The sequence below is a fragment of the Brassica oleracea genome, chromosome C3 (assembly GCF_000695525.1).
Source record: "Brassica oleracea var. oleracea cultivar TO1000 chromosome C3, BOL, whole genome shotgun sequence".
Taxonomy (NCBI): Eukaryota; Viridiplantae; Streptophyta; class Magnoliopsida; order Brassicales; family Brassicaceae; genus Brassica; species Brassica oleracea.
The window spans coordinates 37,346,425-37,364,622 of NC_027750.1; the positions used below are offsets into that span (position 1 = coordinate 37,346,425).

The 18,198-nt window shown below is 35.6% G+C and overlaps 3 protein-coding genes across 3 annotated transcripts; 2 read left to right on the top strand and 1 right to left on the bottom strand.

Annotated features, from left to right (window-relative positions):
- The first annotated feature begins 7,421 nt into the window (after positions 1 to 7,421).
- On the top strand, positions 7,422 to 8,745 carry LOC106332150 (nucleolin-like). Its single transcript, XM_013770618.1, has 2 exons — positions 7,422 to 7,631; positions 8,425 to 8,745. Exons 1-2 carry the CDS (start codon positions 7,488 to 7,490, stop codon positions 8,584 to 8,586), a joined length of 306 nt encoding a protein of 101 aa, XP_013626072.1. The 5' UTR covers positions 7,422 to 7,487; the 3' UTR covers positions 8,587 to 8,745.
- A 951-nt stretch (positions 8,746 to 9,696) lies between these two features.
- Positions 9,697 to 10,988, bottom strand: LOC106332863. The gene is made up of 2 exons (XM_013771359.1): positions 10,737 to 10,988; positions 9,697 to 10,616 (listed from the first exon to the last, which is right to left on the bottom strand). The coding sequence occupies exons 1-2, from the start codon at positions 10,894 to 10,896 to the stop codon at positions 10,186 to 10,188; spliced, it is 591 nt and encodes a 196-aa protein (XP_013626813.1). The 5' UTR covers positions 10,897 to 10,988; the 3' UTR covers positions 9,697 to 10,185.
- A 1,708-nt stretch (positions 10,989 to 12,696) lies between these two features.
- Positions 12,697 to 13,410, top strand: LOC106330531. The gene has a single exon (XM_013768982.1). It carries the CDS (start codon positions 12,697 to 12,699, stop codon positions 13,408 to 13,410), a length of 714 nt encoding a protein of 237 aa, XP_013624436.1.
- Positions 13,411 to 18,198: the final 4,788 nt, after the last annotated feature.

Genomic DNA, 18,198 nt, shown 5'->3' on the forward strand with positions numbered 1-18,198 from the left:
TTTTTATTATTCATTTAATTTAACTTTAAATTTTTACTAACAAAATTTATTTTTTCTTTTTAAGGTTGTCCCTAAAAAAAAGGGACGGACGTTGGGGATTGGTTCCGTCAACGATGTTCCGAGAGTGACATCGTCTTATAGTCAGCGATGGGATGGTGAAGTCTCTCAGCTGCGTAGGGAGTCCGATGAGTTGCGTTGAGAGTCTGCTGAGCTACGTCACGATTTGAGCTCGACGCGATCTCGTATGGGTGGACTCGAGGGCTTCTTGGACGTTGTAGCGGCCACAAATCCGGAATGGGAGACCTTGTTGAGGACCATGCGACAACGAAATCCTATTCCAGGCGAGTCAACATCCGACACACATGCCGAGGCGGATGTAACGGCGAGGAGTGATGAATTCTACCGGCGATTAACGACCCTTAGTTCTTTTTAATTTCGGTTCTTGTATTATGAATTCAAAACTTATTTATATATAAAATATTTTGGTTTTGATTTTTTTAGAATTTTAATTTTATTAATAATTTAAATTATTTTTTTAATTATATTTTTTTATATTTCTGTAAAATAACGAAGCAAAGTAAATTCGTAGCTAATTTTGTGACTTCTTTACGTCGAAGCTTAACGAGGTTTTTACGAGAAAAGGTTTACAAGGAAATGACGTGGAAAGTTCACGTGGTCTTTACGAGGAAAGCTATCAAGGTATTTACGTTTACTTTACGAGTATTTACTTTCAAGTTATTTACGTGGGTTTTACGAGGAACGGCTTTCGAGGTATTTACGAGGAAATTTAGCGACGTCCTTACGTGGAAGCTTTACGTGGTCTTTACGACGAAATATTCTTCTTCGCTTTTACGGCGAAATTATTTCCTCGCTATGTTACGACGAATTAGCGAGGATATATGCGTTACGACAAACGTATAACGACGAAACGGGTTTCCTCGCTAATTACTCGTAACACTGATTTTACGACGAAATCACGAGTAAAACTGCCCTCGTAAAACTTGTGTTTTCTTGTAGTGCATCTAATAAGTTTTGTATCTTGTTTGAACAGAAAAAACATAAAAATATAAAAAAGCATGTTTGTATCTTCATTATTAAATTAATTAATTATTCTTATCACTATTTTAATTAATTTTGTATTATAAAATATTTTTAAAGTTGTTACTGCATATAAATTATAATTATATCATGAATCAATGACATAGTTTCGTTCAAAATTAACCACTCAACTACCGATCACTAAATGTAAGGTAGCTAATCTGCTCAAAATAAAAAGTTCTTAGTTGACTAAAGAATCAATTTGAGACTTTTGCTTTCATTTGGTATTTAGCAATCTTTGCTAATATTGTGAGAGGAATGTTTAGATCGGTGATTTCTCCAACCGGTACCTATGACACCATGAAATTTATGGGCGATCTCAATATAAATTATAAAATATTTTAAGCTTTAGTTTATAAATAAATTTGATAATTTTTACTTTATATTATTGTCTTATTTGGAAATTATAAGGGAGATGTATTCAACTTAGAGTTTGAATTGATTTAGAATGACTTACTTTTAATGAGTTTTAGCTGATTTTAGTTGAATTAGAGAATTTATAAAAAAAATATTAAACCATTTCAAAATCTCATTTAAAATAATGAGTTTTGAAATTGTATTTTTTCAACTAAGAAAATTCATTAAAACACTCTAAAATCATTACAAACATTTTGAAATCCACTATTTGTTTTTCTTTCCAGTAACATAAAATCTCAAAGTATTTTATAAAATAACAAGTTCAATAGGATTGATTTTTAATATTTTTTAAGTTAAGTTTAAATAACATGAAATTGTCACTTTAATTCAAATCACATCAAATTTATGTATTGATTCTTTTAAAACCATCCAGATTTCTAGATAACAACTTTTAGATAATATACTGATGAGATGGCGATCTAAATGAATTTGTCAAAATATATATATATATATATATATACTAATTTAAACCCAATTAGAAATTTTATGTCTCAAAGGTTTGATTTGAATTTCTTTTGACTAATATTTGAATATAATAAAAAATACAATTCTCAAATTTCCAGTTGAGAAGTTTAACCAAATTAACCAATGAGTCCGATTGACAAACTTGACAAGATTTAAATCAGAAAAATAATGTCTCATAATTTTTTATCTGTATCATGCATATATCAAATTGTGAGAAAAGTACATCAATAATCACACACACTACAATTAAAAGAGTAAGCAACCTGTTCAATAGTTTGGTTTCTTGAAAACTGAAAAGTAACAAAATGAAGCTTAACATATGCATTATAATGTCTAGATTCATGAAAATTTCCAAACTGCACAATAATACCAAACATTTTACAAACAGAAATATGTAATAACACTTGTGCATTTACCTCATCAACTTCCTTAACAACCTTTTGTTTTGGATCTTAGCATTGGTCATATCCTTCTTACTAATAGTTTCTTCTTTAAGAGACAAAAAGCCTCTTAAATACCACAATGTTTAGTCACTTCATGGAGTTTTTCTAAATTAATATCTTGAAGCTTACATTGTTACTTATAAACAATCATAGTGTCATGTCGAGTTTCTGTCAATAGATTGAGATGGTCTAAGAAATCACCATCTCATATGATAGTCATAGTGTTTTAAAGCTTTTGAAGCTTTAAAAGTCAAGCCTACATCAAATCTTTTATAACATTATTTGCTGCTTGCTCATCTCATGTGGATATAATATCTTTATTTGGTTTTGAAACAAAAAATTAGTTAATTAACGATTTGTTTCTTTACCCTAAATCAAATAAAATTCACAGAAGTCACAACTTACTATTAATTTCCTTAGCATAATGAATATCAATTTTTTTGTGAAGTATTTTTTTGGCACAAATGTACTTTTATAACCCACCACAATAGTGATGTTTACATGTCCATTCAAACCCTCACCTTTCAGTCTATCCACGATATGATGGTAAGCAATTTCGTGACTAAAGTCATGAGAAAGTCATACATTCTCATAGTCCCAAAAAACTTTGTTGGATATCTACTAGTGTCGTTGTTCAAAAAAAAAAAAAAGGATATCTACTAGTGTCATAATGAAAGTAAGAGCAAAGTAGAAAACATAGTAAAAAATAGTCATGCTTTTATTAAAATAGTTTATTTGATATAGAGATTTAGAATTTATAAGAAGAAAAACATTGTAAAGTAGACATGGCTTCAATAGGAAAAGCATTGTAAATTTTGAATGTGATTGCTTATTTGGTAGTGTTTTCCACATTTGTGATGCTTTAGTAATAAATTTCAATATAAATGTCTAATTTTCTCATTAAACAATTAACATTTAACATTTTCTTAGGTTTCTTTTATGCAGAATTCCAAAGACGTTTTTTTTTCTTCTTCTTCTTCCAAGTGCACTAAGCATGTACTAAATTGGCATAATCAATGATTTACACCATTCAAAATTGATCACACAACTACCGACCACAAAAGGTAATGTAAACTAGTCTACTTAGAATAAAAAGATCTTATCCGAGGAAGGAATCGATTTGAGACTCTTGCCTTTTTTTTTTTTAGTATTTATCGATCTTTGTTGATATTGTGAGAGAGATTTTTACATTGGTGATTTATCTAACCGATACATATACCACCATGAGATTTATGATGATATTATGTGTTTAGAAAACAAAACAAAAAATATTATTCTAGATAGGAAATGTGATCTTGAAATTATGTTATAAATTAATGACCTTGATCCATAAATGAAAAAAAAAATATCTATGTCGTTGGTTAACTTTATGATAACTAATACTACAATACATTCATGAGTAAATTATATTCGCAATCAAGTGATAAATACATCGAACTAACTTTAAATATAATTTTATCCTAATTTGTTTAAAAATAATTGTCTTAAACTTTAACAATATTATTTCTATATTTAAATTTTATCGATTGGAAAAAATAAAATCATTAATGTAGTTACATATCGTCTTGTTTACTTGACTTTGATTTAATTTAATTATTTTTAATTGATTTTATTTAAACTTCCATATAATAATTTATATTCCCTAAGAATAATATATTATTTATATGATAATAAATATTTATATAAATATGTATATTATACCCTAGTTTTAAAATTCTATATTAAATATATATATATATATATATATATTTAGATTTTTTTATTTTATTTAAAATATGTTAGACTGGTAAAATAAAATTTTAAATTTACTTAATGAACCGATAAATTTAAATAAATTTTCAGTCAATTATCTATATAAAAAAAATTATTTGATTAGTATTGTTTTTGTTTTATATTTGTAAGACACACTTCCAAATATTTTTGATAAAATATATATAATTATACCATATTTCAGAAACATAGATAAAAATTAGTTGTTACTATATTTCAAAAAATATGAAAAAAACAAACTGTTGTAAATAAAATAGTACTTTAATGTTCGATGTATGAGTTATTAGTTATTACCATATTTAAATTTTTTTTGCAAAAATATGAAACATTTATAAATAAAATTTTACATGTCAGTCATGTCATTTTTTCGTGTGAGAGTGAATATAGTAGTGACGCATAAACAAATCAATTCTCAAGTATAGGGAATTCAAAGTTTAGCAACATTGAGTAATCTCTTTATTATTAAAAGAGGAACAGCTTTAAAAATATCTTTAAAATGCAATTTATTTACGGGCATGCCATTTCTGACGTGTCAGCTTGAAAGCTACTCTCAATCTCTTTTAACGTATCCCCACTTATTACTAGAGAATTTACAATTACTGCCACTGGTTTCACTTTAACATAAACGTTGTTGAGAGTTATACACATGTATATCGTATGGTTTTATAATATTTATCATCTGCTCTTTCTGACAATGATTATAAACCTATAATCCCATGTAAATCTTTCGCAATTATTTACACCCTTTGTTCTGCTATATAACCTGGCCGAAATTGATCAAACATACATCCACTCGATTGTATAACATATAATGATGAAATACCAAATAATAAAACCAACATCTGTACGATTGATTTACTTATTTGTGTGTATAGCAAATGTTTTCGATGCATATTGTTTGTATTCCAATTCTTCTGATTATATATAATGCAAAATAATCGTTATGTTTTTCTATATTTCTCATTACATGCAAATCTAACATCGTGACACTACTCTACATTAAAAAAACATTGTTCTTAACTTTGCATCCTATCAAAGTATGGTTATCGAAAGTACAATTGGATAATTAAATATTTAATTCAAATTTAGGTAACTTTGGACAATCATAAAGAGTAGCTAATTTTTTAAAAAATGAATTAAATACGAAACACGGGCTTTAGGTTAATTTGAACAACCATAAAGAGTGTGCAATTTTGAAAATTTGGAATTGCTCATCACGCAAATTAACCTAAGAAGACTACTGATGATTGAGGATTTTACTAATCAATGCGTATGAATATATATGCTTAATTTACGGCAGTATAGATCTTCGTTTGATTTATTAAATATTCTAAAAATCGATAAAATGGGCTAAATTTCGTTTTAAATAAAGAATGTCTAGATATCATATGCTTTTAGAAAATAATCAGATATGTTATCATTCACTGTAATTATGTATTAATTATTTCATGACAAAAAAATATATAAAGCTAATATAGGAAATTCTACGTCTCGAGATCTAACATATTGGCAAGTAGTTCGTTTGGCATTAATTAACATATATTACCATCCCTTAGTTGACTATTTCATTACTAACTTTAGAGCTTGGTTCCTCTGTATAACAGAGGTCGTATATGCTTATACACTACCATCCAATCTTAAAACTTTAATTTCCCTCTGTACACGATCTTATGAATTTCATCTTCATCGATTGTAAGTTTGTTAAAAGACCAGTGTTTGAATCCTAATCCCCTTTCGGTTTTTCTTTTTTAATGTTCTGTTTCTTTTACTTATCTGTTTTTGTCCGAGAAAAATTGTGTTGACAATAGTTATCTTTAACAAATAGACTTTCTTTAAGCTAAGGTTTTGATTGTTTGGGACTTTTAAAATACCCAACTAGAAACATAAATAGCCATATGGCCGTAATTGATTAATTTCATATAAACAATATATAAATAATGTATGATAGTGTGTGTTATGTAAATATCTTATATATTAATCGACGAGCATGACAACGTTGGTTTGTAGTCACGTGTCATCATTATGATGATTTTTATTCATATTAATCGTTTCTAAAAAGTTTCATTTAATAGATATTTAAATTAAACATATATATTTTAAATATGTATTACTAAATTAAACTATATACAATATAAGAATATAAATATGTTAATTTCAAAATTTGTATTAAAAAGTATCGAGACCTTAATATTTTAATTTTGAAATTTGCATTGAAATTTTAGAAACGATTATAAATTACTAAAATTATTAAAGTCTCATATTGAAAGTTTTGTGATTAATGATTTTTTTGGTACAACAAATATACAAATGTTAATAAAATTATACGAGTAGGAAGATTCGATTAATAAATATTCATAAATATTATATATATATATATCAATATCATTTAAATTTAATTATATAACATATATTATAAAAAGATTTTTTATTTATTTACCAACAAAAATCATTGTAAATAAAAGAAAGAGATTGTTTTGATTTATATGCGGGCAAATCTCCAAAATAGCACCTTTCTAAGTTTATATCACAAAAATAGCACTCAAAAAACTAAAATGACCAAAATAACACATTTCTAAGTTTATCATTTGAAATTTTTAATTTTTTTATTTTTCAAAATTTGAAATCTTATCCCTAAAACCTCATTTCTCAACTCTAAACCCTAAACCCTAAACCCTAAACCCTAAACTCTAAACCCTAAACCCTAAATCCTAAACCCTAAATCCTAAACCCCACCCTTTAACTCTAAACCCTAAGTTTGTGACTTTTGATAAAACATTAAGTGTTATTTTTGTGACTTTTGACCTTGATTGTTAGTTTGGGAACAAAAACTTGATTTAATGCTATTTTTGTTTTTTTCTCTTTATATGCTTTCCAATTTAATTATATACATAATAGTTACTCACTTTTTAATTATTTAATATATTTATTATTTTATAATAAGTAAATGAACACAAAATAAATAATGATATGTAAAAGAAATTTATATATATATAATATTTATTATGCGTTTTCATCCATCGGCTAGTTAACTAATTATAAAAGTAGATATAGAAGAAGCCCAAATGGGCGTTCGCTTAAAAAACAGGTGGTATAATACACAAACCTAATGTGTGTAAAAAGATGTCCCAAGTTTCGTTATAAATGGGCTACTCAAGCGAGAGCCCAAAATTATTAAATGGGCTGTCTTTGCGTGTTAAAACTAATACGCAGCGTTTGGATAACCTGAACTTTTCCTTTTCTCTGTTTTTTGTTTGTTTATTCATTATTTTCTGTGAAAGAGAGAGAGAGAGAAAAATGTTACAGTTTCCGACGTTGATGAGCCAGTTTCCGTCGTTGACGAAGACGATTCCGGCATCGCATTTGTTACCTATACAGTGGCCCCAGCCCCAGAACGAAGAGATTCTTCTCGCCATGGAAGAAGCTGAGTTCGAAGAAAAGGTATCTCTTTGTTTCCTCTCTACTCTTTCTCGATCGAACTCGAATGATGGGAAACCAGTTTTCAACTCTTTAACTCCTTAGAATTCGAGCTGAATCCGAGTGATAGCTGACTGGTGGCTGAAGGATTTGTACGGAATAGGTTTCGCTTAGTGAGGTTTGCTGATGGATTGAGAGATTGCAAGTGGTTTCTAGTTAGGTTTTATAGAATAATAAAGGATCAATCTTTGAATTTGATGAAGGTGATTTTGTTGGTTTTATTGATCATTCTTCTTTTAGTTTATCTGATTGTTCTTCGATCTTTCTTCTTTTATAACCTGCTCTGTTTTGGTGCTATGTTTGAGTATATAAGTTAGCAAACGTTTTGAATTTAGTGGATGCCAGTGTTGAGCTGTATAATTATTTTTGAATGTAGATTGAGTGGTGGTATCTTTCAAATATCAGGATTATGAGTAAATTCTTCATCTTTCTTCATTTTTTTGGGGCGTTATGTTTGAGTATAAGGTGGCAAACATTGTGGATATAGTGGATGCCAATGTTGAGCTGTGAATTCTTCTTGAGTTAGTGTAGACTCCATGGATATGTTTTTATACACTATGTTACTAGAAGATATGTGTCTGCTTTTCATCTGATCTTTTGGTGTTTCCACTAATTGTATGTACATATATTTAGATTTTTCTGATTATAAAACGTGGAAGATGAAAAGGGAGAGTGATCAAATCAGACTAATTGTCCATTTCAGTTTTGTTATTGTGAATACTAAGATAAGTTTTGATTAAATTCTTGTTTGGTGCAGTGCACCGAGATAAGAAAGATGAGTCCTAGCGTACCCGTAGTAGGAAAACCAGTCGTCGACAACCATCAAGAAGAAGACGATAATGAAGCTGATGATGATGATGATGATGCAGACAATGCAGAGGAATCAGATGGTGAAGAATTCGAGCAAGAAACTGGTTAACTAATCTCCATAACAAATTTTTAAAAAGTTTGTTGACGACGTTTGCTTGATTTTTGAGGATACTTGTCCAAACCTTCTCGCGTCAAACGACTGTGATTCTGAGTTTGGAAGCTCGTTTTCCTTTTGTTAGGAACAATTAAAACAGATTTCATGGTCTTATTGTCTTGATGTTGACAGTTTTCTAAATTTAACCGGTCTCGTGCTTTGAAAAAACCAGTTTGTCCAAAATTATGCAATTTAAGGGAACGTATGTGTTTCAAAAATAAAGGAACGTATATTAGCTGATGATATGAACATATATATATTACGTGTTGTATATTTATCTGATTGAAAAAATCGAGTCTTTTCTGACTGAATTTAAAAATGCTGAAAGGAGCTGAATTTCGTGTACTGTGTCTGCTGGTTGATTTTTCAACAAAATACGTTGAAATTAATTTCGTGTATTGTGTCAGAGTTTTAAGAAACGGTTATTGGCTTTTTAATTAAAAGTTAAGAGGAGGGTTCTTATATTCCGTTAAGAAACCCACCATAAGAACCTCTCAATAATCATGCTCTGACGCGTGGATGAGGGTCGAGTTAATCCATCTTCTTCCAATTGGGCTTTGTTTGATCTGGGCTTTTTCGGGCTTTGTGGTCTTTATGTATGGCTGTCTTTGGACTTTTTGTTTTGGTTTTTTTGCCTTCTCTTTGGATTTTTTGTAATATTCGTCTTTGTTTAATAAAATTCTAGTTGGCAAAAAAACCAAGTGTGGTACCTGCTACTACTCCAAAAGTCATTCTCTGATTATCATTGAACAACAACACCTAATATGTTTTCTTTTGTGGTGTTCCAAGTTTTGAAGGCCGGGACAAGGTACTCACCAACTTCCACATTCTTTAGTCTTCATTCTGTCCCATTCACACGTTGCGGGAATTTTGGAAGTCCACAAAAATACGCAGTTTGTTTACCTGCTCATGATGTGTTCTTTCTTTCTCGTATGTTCCGATTAGTTTAATAGACTTGATAGTATTTAACTCTTTTAAATGTTCTAAAAAGGATCCGTGTGAGCAAAAGGTCATATGTCCTAATCCTGATGAGACAAGTAAAAAGAAACCGAATGTTAACAAATTAGAAAACAATTAAAAATAAACTTCAACAGACATGAAAGAATTTACTTTACTTCTATCATTCATTCTATGATCATTATCAAAGAGGCCAAAACCAAAATACAGAAAGCCTCGTATGTGCGGACGGCTGCCACGTGTTAATAAACGAATCCACTAGCCTACACGCGTCAAACATCCCTGACATAGACAACAATATACGGTCTCACAGTATTCGCCACGTATCACGTATATAAAAAAGAACGTCGTGCGTGCAAGCACGTGGCAACGGCAACTCTTAACGGTTCGTAACGGTCCCGGACGAATGTTCCATTTCGTTCTCCGTCTAAACTAATTTCTCCGGTGGTCAGACCAAGTCTCTGACCGTAAATGGAAAGGAAACATTTCATTCTTCTCTTCACAAGCAATCACATCGTATAAAAACTATAACCTAAATTTTTTCATTTATTTTTATTTGTTTTCTTCATCATCGTCGTAAATTCCAATTTTTTTTTGTCAATGCCGGATGAGGCTAGAGTTTTTATGTCCACGACACGCATAGCAATATGATTCTCCGTATCTGTGATTTGATCTTCTACTGAGATCCGTGGGAGGCAGACAATACCGAGACTGTAAATATCTCCCGTACGCCGACGACGGCGAGTTCGGCGGGGAAGGCGTAACGGAGAACGGCGAACGCGAGACCGAGAACGGAGATTTGGGAGATCGATCGCTGCTTGAAGACGACGGAGATCCCTGTCTATGCGCTCTCGGAGGCGATAGAACGGCTCGGATCTTGGCTCCGGAGACGCGATCGTACTCCTCGACGATGTTGGCTAGATCCTCATCTGATTTGACGGAGATTAGAGTCTCGAGATCTCCGTTAGGTAATTGACATCGTAGATCAACGGAGTATCCACAGAATTCGAATAGTTTCTTGATTAGCTCTGGAGAATAACAAAAATCAATCTCAATTTCGTGATGATGCGCGCCCAGTTACAAAGGAGAGGATTGATTACAAACGGGAGATTGAATTGAAGTGGTGAAAAACGAAAGTAGAGACGAACCTTCGAAAGAGATGGAACGATGGACGGAGAGGACTCTGGTATGACCTCCGACGTAACGGAGCTTCCCGTCTGTAGAACGAGGGAGGATTCTGCCGCCATAACTGCATAGAAACTTAAGACTGCTTCCACTGTTCTTCTCCTTAACATCGACGGCCACCATTGCTAGGCTTTTTTTTTTTCTTTAGCTAAAAAAAACAATTTTTTGCAGGATTTGTGAGAGAATAGGGAAATATTTCTTTGTTTACTTGGTTTCTTTGGTGTCTTAAACCGAGAGGAAATGTAGCAGATGGGCAGGTTTTATAGGCAGGGTGTGACATCGTCACCAATGGGACCCTGCGCGTATGGGTAAATGGAAAATTCGTTAGACCTTCTATGGCCTTTTGGACCAATTCTGTTATTCCATGACGGAATATTCCCTCTCTAATTAAATTCCTTCGAAAGGAAATCGCGTTATTTAAAGTTGGCTCAACAAAGAAGAACGATAATATTAAATTTTCGATTATATTAGACTGGGTGATGATTCGTACCATCTCAGCAGCCCTTCTCTTCCATGTTTATGTACTATATCTCCGGTTCAAATACGCGGCCGCCTAGGCGTTGTTTCGGAGGTTGACTGCGGCGAATATGCCCAAATCGGTGTAGTTAGGCGTTGATCCGCGTTGATCCGTGTAAGACCGCTTAATTTTCACGTTGACCGCCTAATTCCCCCTTAGATCGCCCGAGTCTTTTTTCCAATTCGTATAAAGTTAAAATACGATTGATTATTTTTTACTTATTATTGACAAATTTTGTGTGACTATCCATTATTCATGCACTATATCACATAAAACTTGATTAAACAAATATATTTGATTGATTTTTTGCATTTAATGTGAGCTTTATTACGTTGAAAATTTGAGATTCATTGTATAGCCCATGTAATTTTATCATATGGCAAACCAATGACTTGATTTTGTTTAGAAAACTTATGGGTCAACTCTCAATATATACTTTAAATTGTTCGAAAAGCATATATGATGCATTAGGCGTAGCTGGTAGGTAAGTCTAAAGATTCCAAAAAATTGGTGTTGATGGTAATTATAAAATTTACTAACTGTTGGAATCTTTAGACCTACCATCCATACCTCAAATAATAATTTTATTGATCCAAAACAAGACAAACTCGTGGAAATCCCCTTATTCCAGTAGTTTAACTAAGAGTTTATTAATGCTTCTACATCCGTAGGTCTGAGGTTTAAACCTCAGAAAACGCAAATTATGCATATTATGAAGAAAAATGATTACAAGAGGTCTTCAGCATGGTGCATGGCGTATCATCGAACAATCAAGTGGAAGCTCAAGTTTGCAATGTCTTAGACTTTGTGATCTTACAAACCATGTATGAGAGCATGTATACTGATTCAAGGATATCTGAAAACTTTCCTATCATCTATAAGATTCATGGATGGATGATGTGTAGACAATGGTTTATGGATGAATGTATCGTGGATGGTTCTCGTGAATATGTATATTTGTATTTCATGGATGAGACGGCTGTCGGAGACAAATATCATCGTAACCTTACCGCCATGCAAAGAAGACTGCCCTACACTTCTTGCTAGGTATTGTAGGGTTACAGCCGCCATACATATAACAAGTTTCTAGCCTTGTGCTACGCGTTTCTCTCTTTGCTTTCTTAAGAAACAGATCCTGATCTTATCAAGCCTTTCCAAAGGTTTTGTTAAACATCTAGCCTTGTGCTAAGCTTCTGAATCGGTATTGATCATCAAGATGAGTTCACAGTCAAACCTGATCCGTCGAGGAGGAAACTCTTCTGCTCTACGTCGTCAACTGGACAGACCTGGAAGTGGAGGACGAGATCATCAGGATCCCAGCTTGCGACCTAACGGCTGCATCTGAACGTTTCAAGAAAACCCTAATCGGAAGAGTTTTACACAGAGGAGGACGTAGTGTTGAAGCGATGATTACTCTCCTTCCGAGAGCACGTATCTGGAACGTAGAAGGGAGGGTCCGTGGAATGAATTTGGGCAACGGTCGTTTCCAATTCGATTTTGATAAGGAAGAAGATTTGGTTATGGTTCTAAACAAGAGGCCTTGTCACTTCAACCATTGGATCTTTGCGCTGGAACGATGGGAACCGTCCACAAGTGAGGACTTCCCTAATACTATTCCTTTTTGGATCAAAGTTACAGGATTTCCAGTCCATTTTTGGAACGACGATGCTTTCACTGCAATTGTGAAAGCGCTGGGGAAGAAAGAAGCTATCGATGCAAAATATGCTCGAATCCAGGTTTCTATCAATGCTGATCGTCCTCTAAAGATGGAGGCACGGGTAGAATTCCCGAATGGAGATATAGGTAAAGTAAACCTAACGTACGAGGGACTCAACCGACATTGCTTTGGATGCAAGCGTATTTCCCACGACATATACTCTTGTCCAGATCTATCTCAGGAGGAACGGGAGCAGAAGATTAAGGAACTACAGGAGCTCAACCCAACAGGAGCACAAGGGTACTCGCATCAAGCTCTCAGTGGACCGGCGGGGAACTATAGAAGCAATGGTCCAAATAATAAGAGGCGTCGATCCCCCAACGGTGATGTCTACCAAAGATCACCGTCGCGTGATGAATATCCTGGTCAATCCAGAGAGGGAAAACGGCAAAAGGAAACATGAGGTTACTGGACTTCCAAATCCCTCTCAAACAGAGGTGAACCAGTGAAAACGATGGAGAGAAGAAGGGAGGAAAAAGAGGACAGATATCCAAGCCAACAACAAAAAGGTATTGTGTGGAACCGCCTTGAGGGCCAAGAAAAACGAAAAACCTCTGAGTATAATCCAAGACCGAGGCAGAATTTTCTGGAACGACAAAGAGGTCGTGAGCAGTTCAGAGTGAGAGAACGCCATAACTCCCATCACTCGCAAGCTTCCCAACAATTTTGGAGACCCCGGGTTCAAACAAATGGGGGGGAAAAGTAACAATCCTTCTCCAACTGCCACAAACTCCAAGTATCCTAGAGATACTACACCGGAGAAGGAGGATTCACAACAAACAATCTCAGGAGGATTGCAAGGACATATGGGCTCGGGAGGGCCAGGAAATGGAGTTCTTGTGGTTCATAGGAATGAGTCAGCTGAAGAAAGACTGAGACGGCTAAAAGGAAAAGCAATAATGCAGGAAGATTCAACTACAATGGTGCCTAAGATGGCCTTGCAAGGGCTTCCACAAGCTCTCCTAACCCGAGACAGAGGTACTGTTATAATCAGGGAAGGAGGGATCTGCTCACCTCTCTCAGTTCCCAGGTTGGTTCAATCTCCGCATAGAAATAAGAATGGAACTGAGGACCCTAGTCTAGACTTAGATACCTTGATGAATTCAAAACATATAGATGAGATGGTTATTACTAGGGAAGAAGAAAAAGAAGTAGATAAGCTTGCGGATGAGTTTGGTGATGTAGGTATGGACGAGACTACGTTGTAAAATGACGATCTCTTGGCCGATGAGCCAGGTTACGACGTAGAGATCATCGATGCTATTTCTCAACTTTCTCCAGCAAATGCTGTGAAAAAAAACAATGGGTGCAACTACAATGGATGCACCAAAGAAAGCACTTTCAATTATCACATACCAAATTAAGAACAAGAGCGCTGGCTCAACCGGGAATCAGCAAACATATATTACTCAAGGGAAGAGTGGTGCACAAGAAATCAAGAAGAAGAGTTCACACGCCGCTGATCTGAAGGGAGCACAAGCATCTAAGAAGCTAAATGCAATAAGAGGACGTCCTTCCCCGAGGAAGAGAGACTCGGGTACTTCAAAAAAACCTACCTCTCAGGTTATCCCTCGTGTTGAGGTGTTCACTTCTGCTAAAAGTACGATTTCGTCTTTTGTTTCAGGTTCGGTGGGGTCCCAGAAACCACCCAGTAAGAAGATATGAATACAATTGCATGGAATTGTCAAGGGGCCGGAGCCTACTTAACCAAGAAACATCTCCGGGAGTTACATCATTTTTTCGCACCTTCTTTTCTTTTTCTTTCTGAAACAAAAAAACATTCGTTCTTTTATGCAAGACTTTCAAATTTATTTTGGTTATAATAAATTGTTCACCGTGGAACCGGAAGGTCGAAGCGGTGGACTAGCACTTTTTTATATGGATTCTTATGAGGTGTCTATTCTCTATTTTGATAATCGTATGATTGATATTGCAGCCACTATAGAGGGACAGAGAGTTTTTACGACCTTTGTTTATGGTGATCCGGTCGTTGAGTGCCGAGACTATGTGTGGGAAAGACTGACCCGCATGAGTACTACTAGAACTGGAGCATGGCTGATGTGTGGTGATTTTAATGAAATCACCGGGAATTATGAGAAAAAAAGGAGGGGGGGGGGGGAACGGCCTGAGACCTCTTTCCTAGCTTTCAAAGCTATGTTAGCTGACTGTGGAATGGTAGAATTCCCATACAAGGGCAACCCGATGTCTTGGATGGGATATAGAAGTTCCGGCAAAGTCCAATGCCGACTAAACCGAGCTATAGGCAATGAAGAGTGGCATCATCTTTTTTTCCACACGAATGCGGAGTACTTAAAGCTCTGGGGCTCTGACCATGGGCCTATCCTAATCCGGACTCAATCTCAAACAGTTAGACTTCGACGAAGCTTCAAGTTTGACAGAAGATGGCTTGATAAGGATGGCCTAAAGGAAGCGATTGAAGAGGGATGGGGTCCAAGGGAGGTCATGGATACACGTCCTCTTCATATTAAGCTGGGTGATGTGCGCCGTGCTATCTCAAGATGGAAGAGAGCAAATCTCTCCAATACACAGAAAAAAATCGAGCTCATTAAAGAACAACTCGAGAGAGAGCCCAGGCGGATGAGGACGTCACGAACGAAGAACTCCTCAATCTTAAATGGAACCTTTGTACAGCTTTCCGAGAAGATGAACTATATTGGAGACAGAAGAGCCGCGCGCTTTGGTTAAAAGATGGAGACATGAATACGAAGTTCTTTCATGCTATAACTAAACAAAGACGCGCCCGGAATCGCATAACAAAGCTGAAGAAGCCTGGTGGTGGATGGGCGGAAAGTGAAGAGAGTATAGAAAAGGTAGCTACAAAGTATTTTCAAAATCTGTTTACCTCTTCACAAGCATCAGACTTCGAGGAAGCTCTCCGGTACATTACCGTGAAAGTATCACCAGCCATGAATGAGATGTTAACGAGCACCCCTACTGATGGAGAAATTAAGAAAGCCATTGATCATATAAATCCCGACAAGGCGCCAGGGCCGGACGGCATGACAGTCCTTTTCTACCAACAATTTTGGGAAGTTACGGCTAAAGAAATAATAGCGATGGTAAAGGAGTTCTTCATTTCTAATGTTTCTGACCCTCGGCTAAATTAGACAAACATCTGTCTGACACCTAAGTCAGAAAAGCCGAGGGATATGTCTGAGTTTCGACCGATCAGTCTGTGCAATGTCAGCTATAAGATCATCTCCAAGATCCTACGTTCTCGTCTGAAAACGATCCTCCCGAAATTAATCTCGGAGACATAATCCACCTTTGTGGCAAAACGTCTTATATCGGATAACATTCTCTTGGCACAAGAAGCCTTCCATGATTTGCGTACTAACCCGATGTGTAAGGCAAAATTTGTGGCAATCAAGACAGATATGAGCAAAGCATACGACCGGGTAGAATGAACTTTTCTTGAAGCACTCTTATTAAAAATGGGTTTTGCCGAGAAATGGGTCTCCTGGATCCGATGGTGTGTCTCATCTGTCTCATACCAAATCCTTCTCAATGGCGAACCAAAGGGCAATATACAACCTTCTCGTGGTTTGCGTCAAGGAGATCCTCTGTCCCCGTTCCTTTTTATTCTTTTAACTGAAGTTCTCGTATCACAGTTGAAAGGAGCCGAAGAGGAAGGTCGGATAACAGGTCTGAAGATTGCTAGAGCAAGCCCGACTGTCTCACATCTTCTTTTTGTAGACGACAGTTTATTCTTCTGTAAAGCTGATATCCAACAATGTGCTGAGATAATGCGTATCATAAAATTATATGGGAGGGCTTCGGGGCAGCAACTAAACCTTGGTAAATCATCTATTTCGTGTGGCAGCAAAGTTGGCCAGGATATTAAAGGTGTACTCAAACAAACTCTTGGGATCCAAAAAGAAGGAGGTACGGGGATGTATCTAGGTCTCCCTGAGAAGATTTGTGGATCTAAACGCCAGGTTTTTGCTTTTATCAGAGATCGTCTAAATGACAGTATCAATTCCTGGTCGGCAAGACTGTTATCTAAAGGGGGAAAAGAAGTTCTTCTAAAGTTAGTAGCTCAAGCTCTCCCTGCTTATGTTATGTCATGCTTTCTTCTCCCCAAAGAGATCATTAATAAGCTCCAGGGAGCAATAGCTAAATTTGGGTGGAGCACTAAAGCAAATCATCGAGGACTACACTGGATAGCTTGGGAGAAAATATGCGTACCTTTTGATAAAGGGTGACTAGGTTTTAGAGATCTGCATGATTTCAATTTGGCCATATTAGCTAAACAACTTTGGCGACTTTTGCATCACCCCACATCCCTTCTGGCTCGCGTCTTAAAAGGAAGATATTTTTGACATACGAGCCCTATGGATGTCAAATCGTCAAATTCCCCGTCTTACGGGTGGAGAAGTATCTTAGCAGCTCAAGATCTCTTACGAGATGGTCTAAGGAAGACAATAGGATCAGGATGCAGCACGCGCGTCTGGTTGGACCCGTGGATCCCTGTAATCCCGGCTAGGCCAGCGTCAGAGAATGGAATCTACCGAGACCAAGATCTCCTTGTGAGCCATCTCATTGACGAGAACTCTAAACAATTGAGCACTGATATTCTCGAAGCTCTAATTGATCCAGGAGATATCCCGTTGATTCGGAGCATACGTCCCAGCTCTGTTGGCAAAGAAGATGGCTACTGTTGGATTCATACGAAGTCTGGATTATATACAGTTAAGTCCGGATACGAGCTTGCCACAAAACTGAAGGAAGAAAAGAGGGATCAGTACGTTTCGGAGCCAAGTATAAATCTCTTAAAGGATATGATATGGTAGCTGAAGACAACTCGCAAAATCAAACATTTCCTGTGGCAAGCCCTGTCGGACTGTATTGCAACGTGTAGCCGACTCGCAGACAGACATTGTGGAACGGACCGAACTTGTCCTCGTTGTGGAAACGAGGAGGAGACAATCAACCACTGCTTGTTCCTGTGCCCACCCGCTATACAGACTTGGGCGCTTTCCGACATACCGACACTTCCGGGGTGTTTCCCGAGCGTCTCTCTGGTGGAAAACTTTGATTATCTACTTCTCCGAGCAAAAAATGCAGGATCTCCTGCAAATGTCTTGGCCCGCTTTCCATGGATTGTGTGGTTCATTTGGAAAGCTCGAAACGAGAAGGTTTTCAACGGAAAATCTATCCTGCCCCCGGA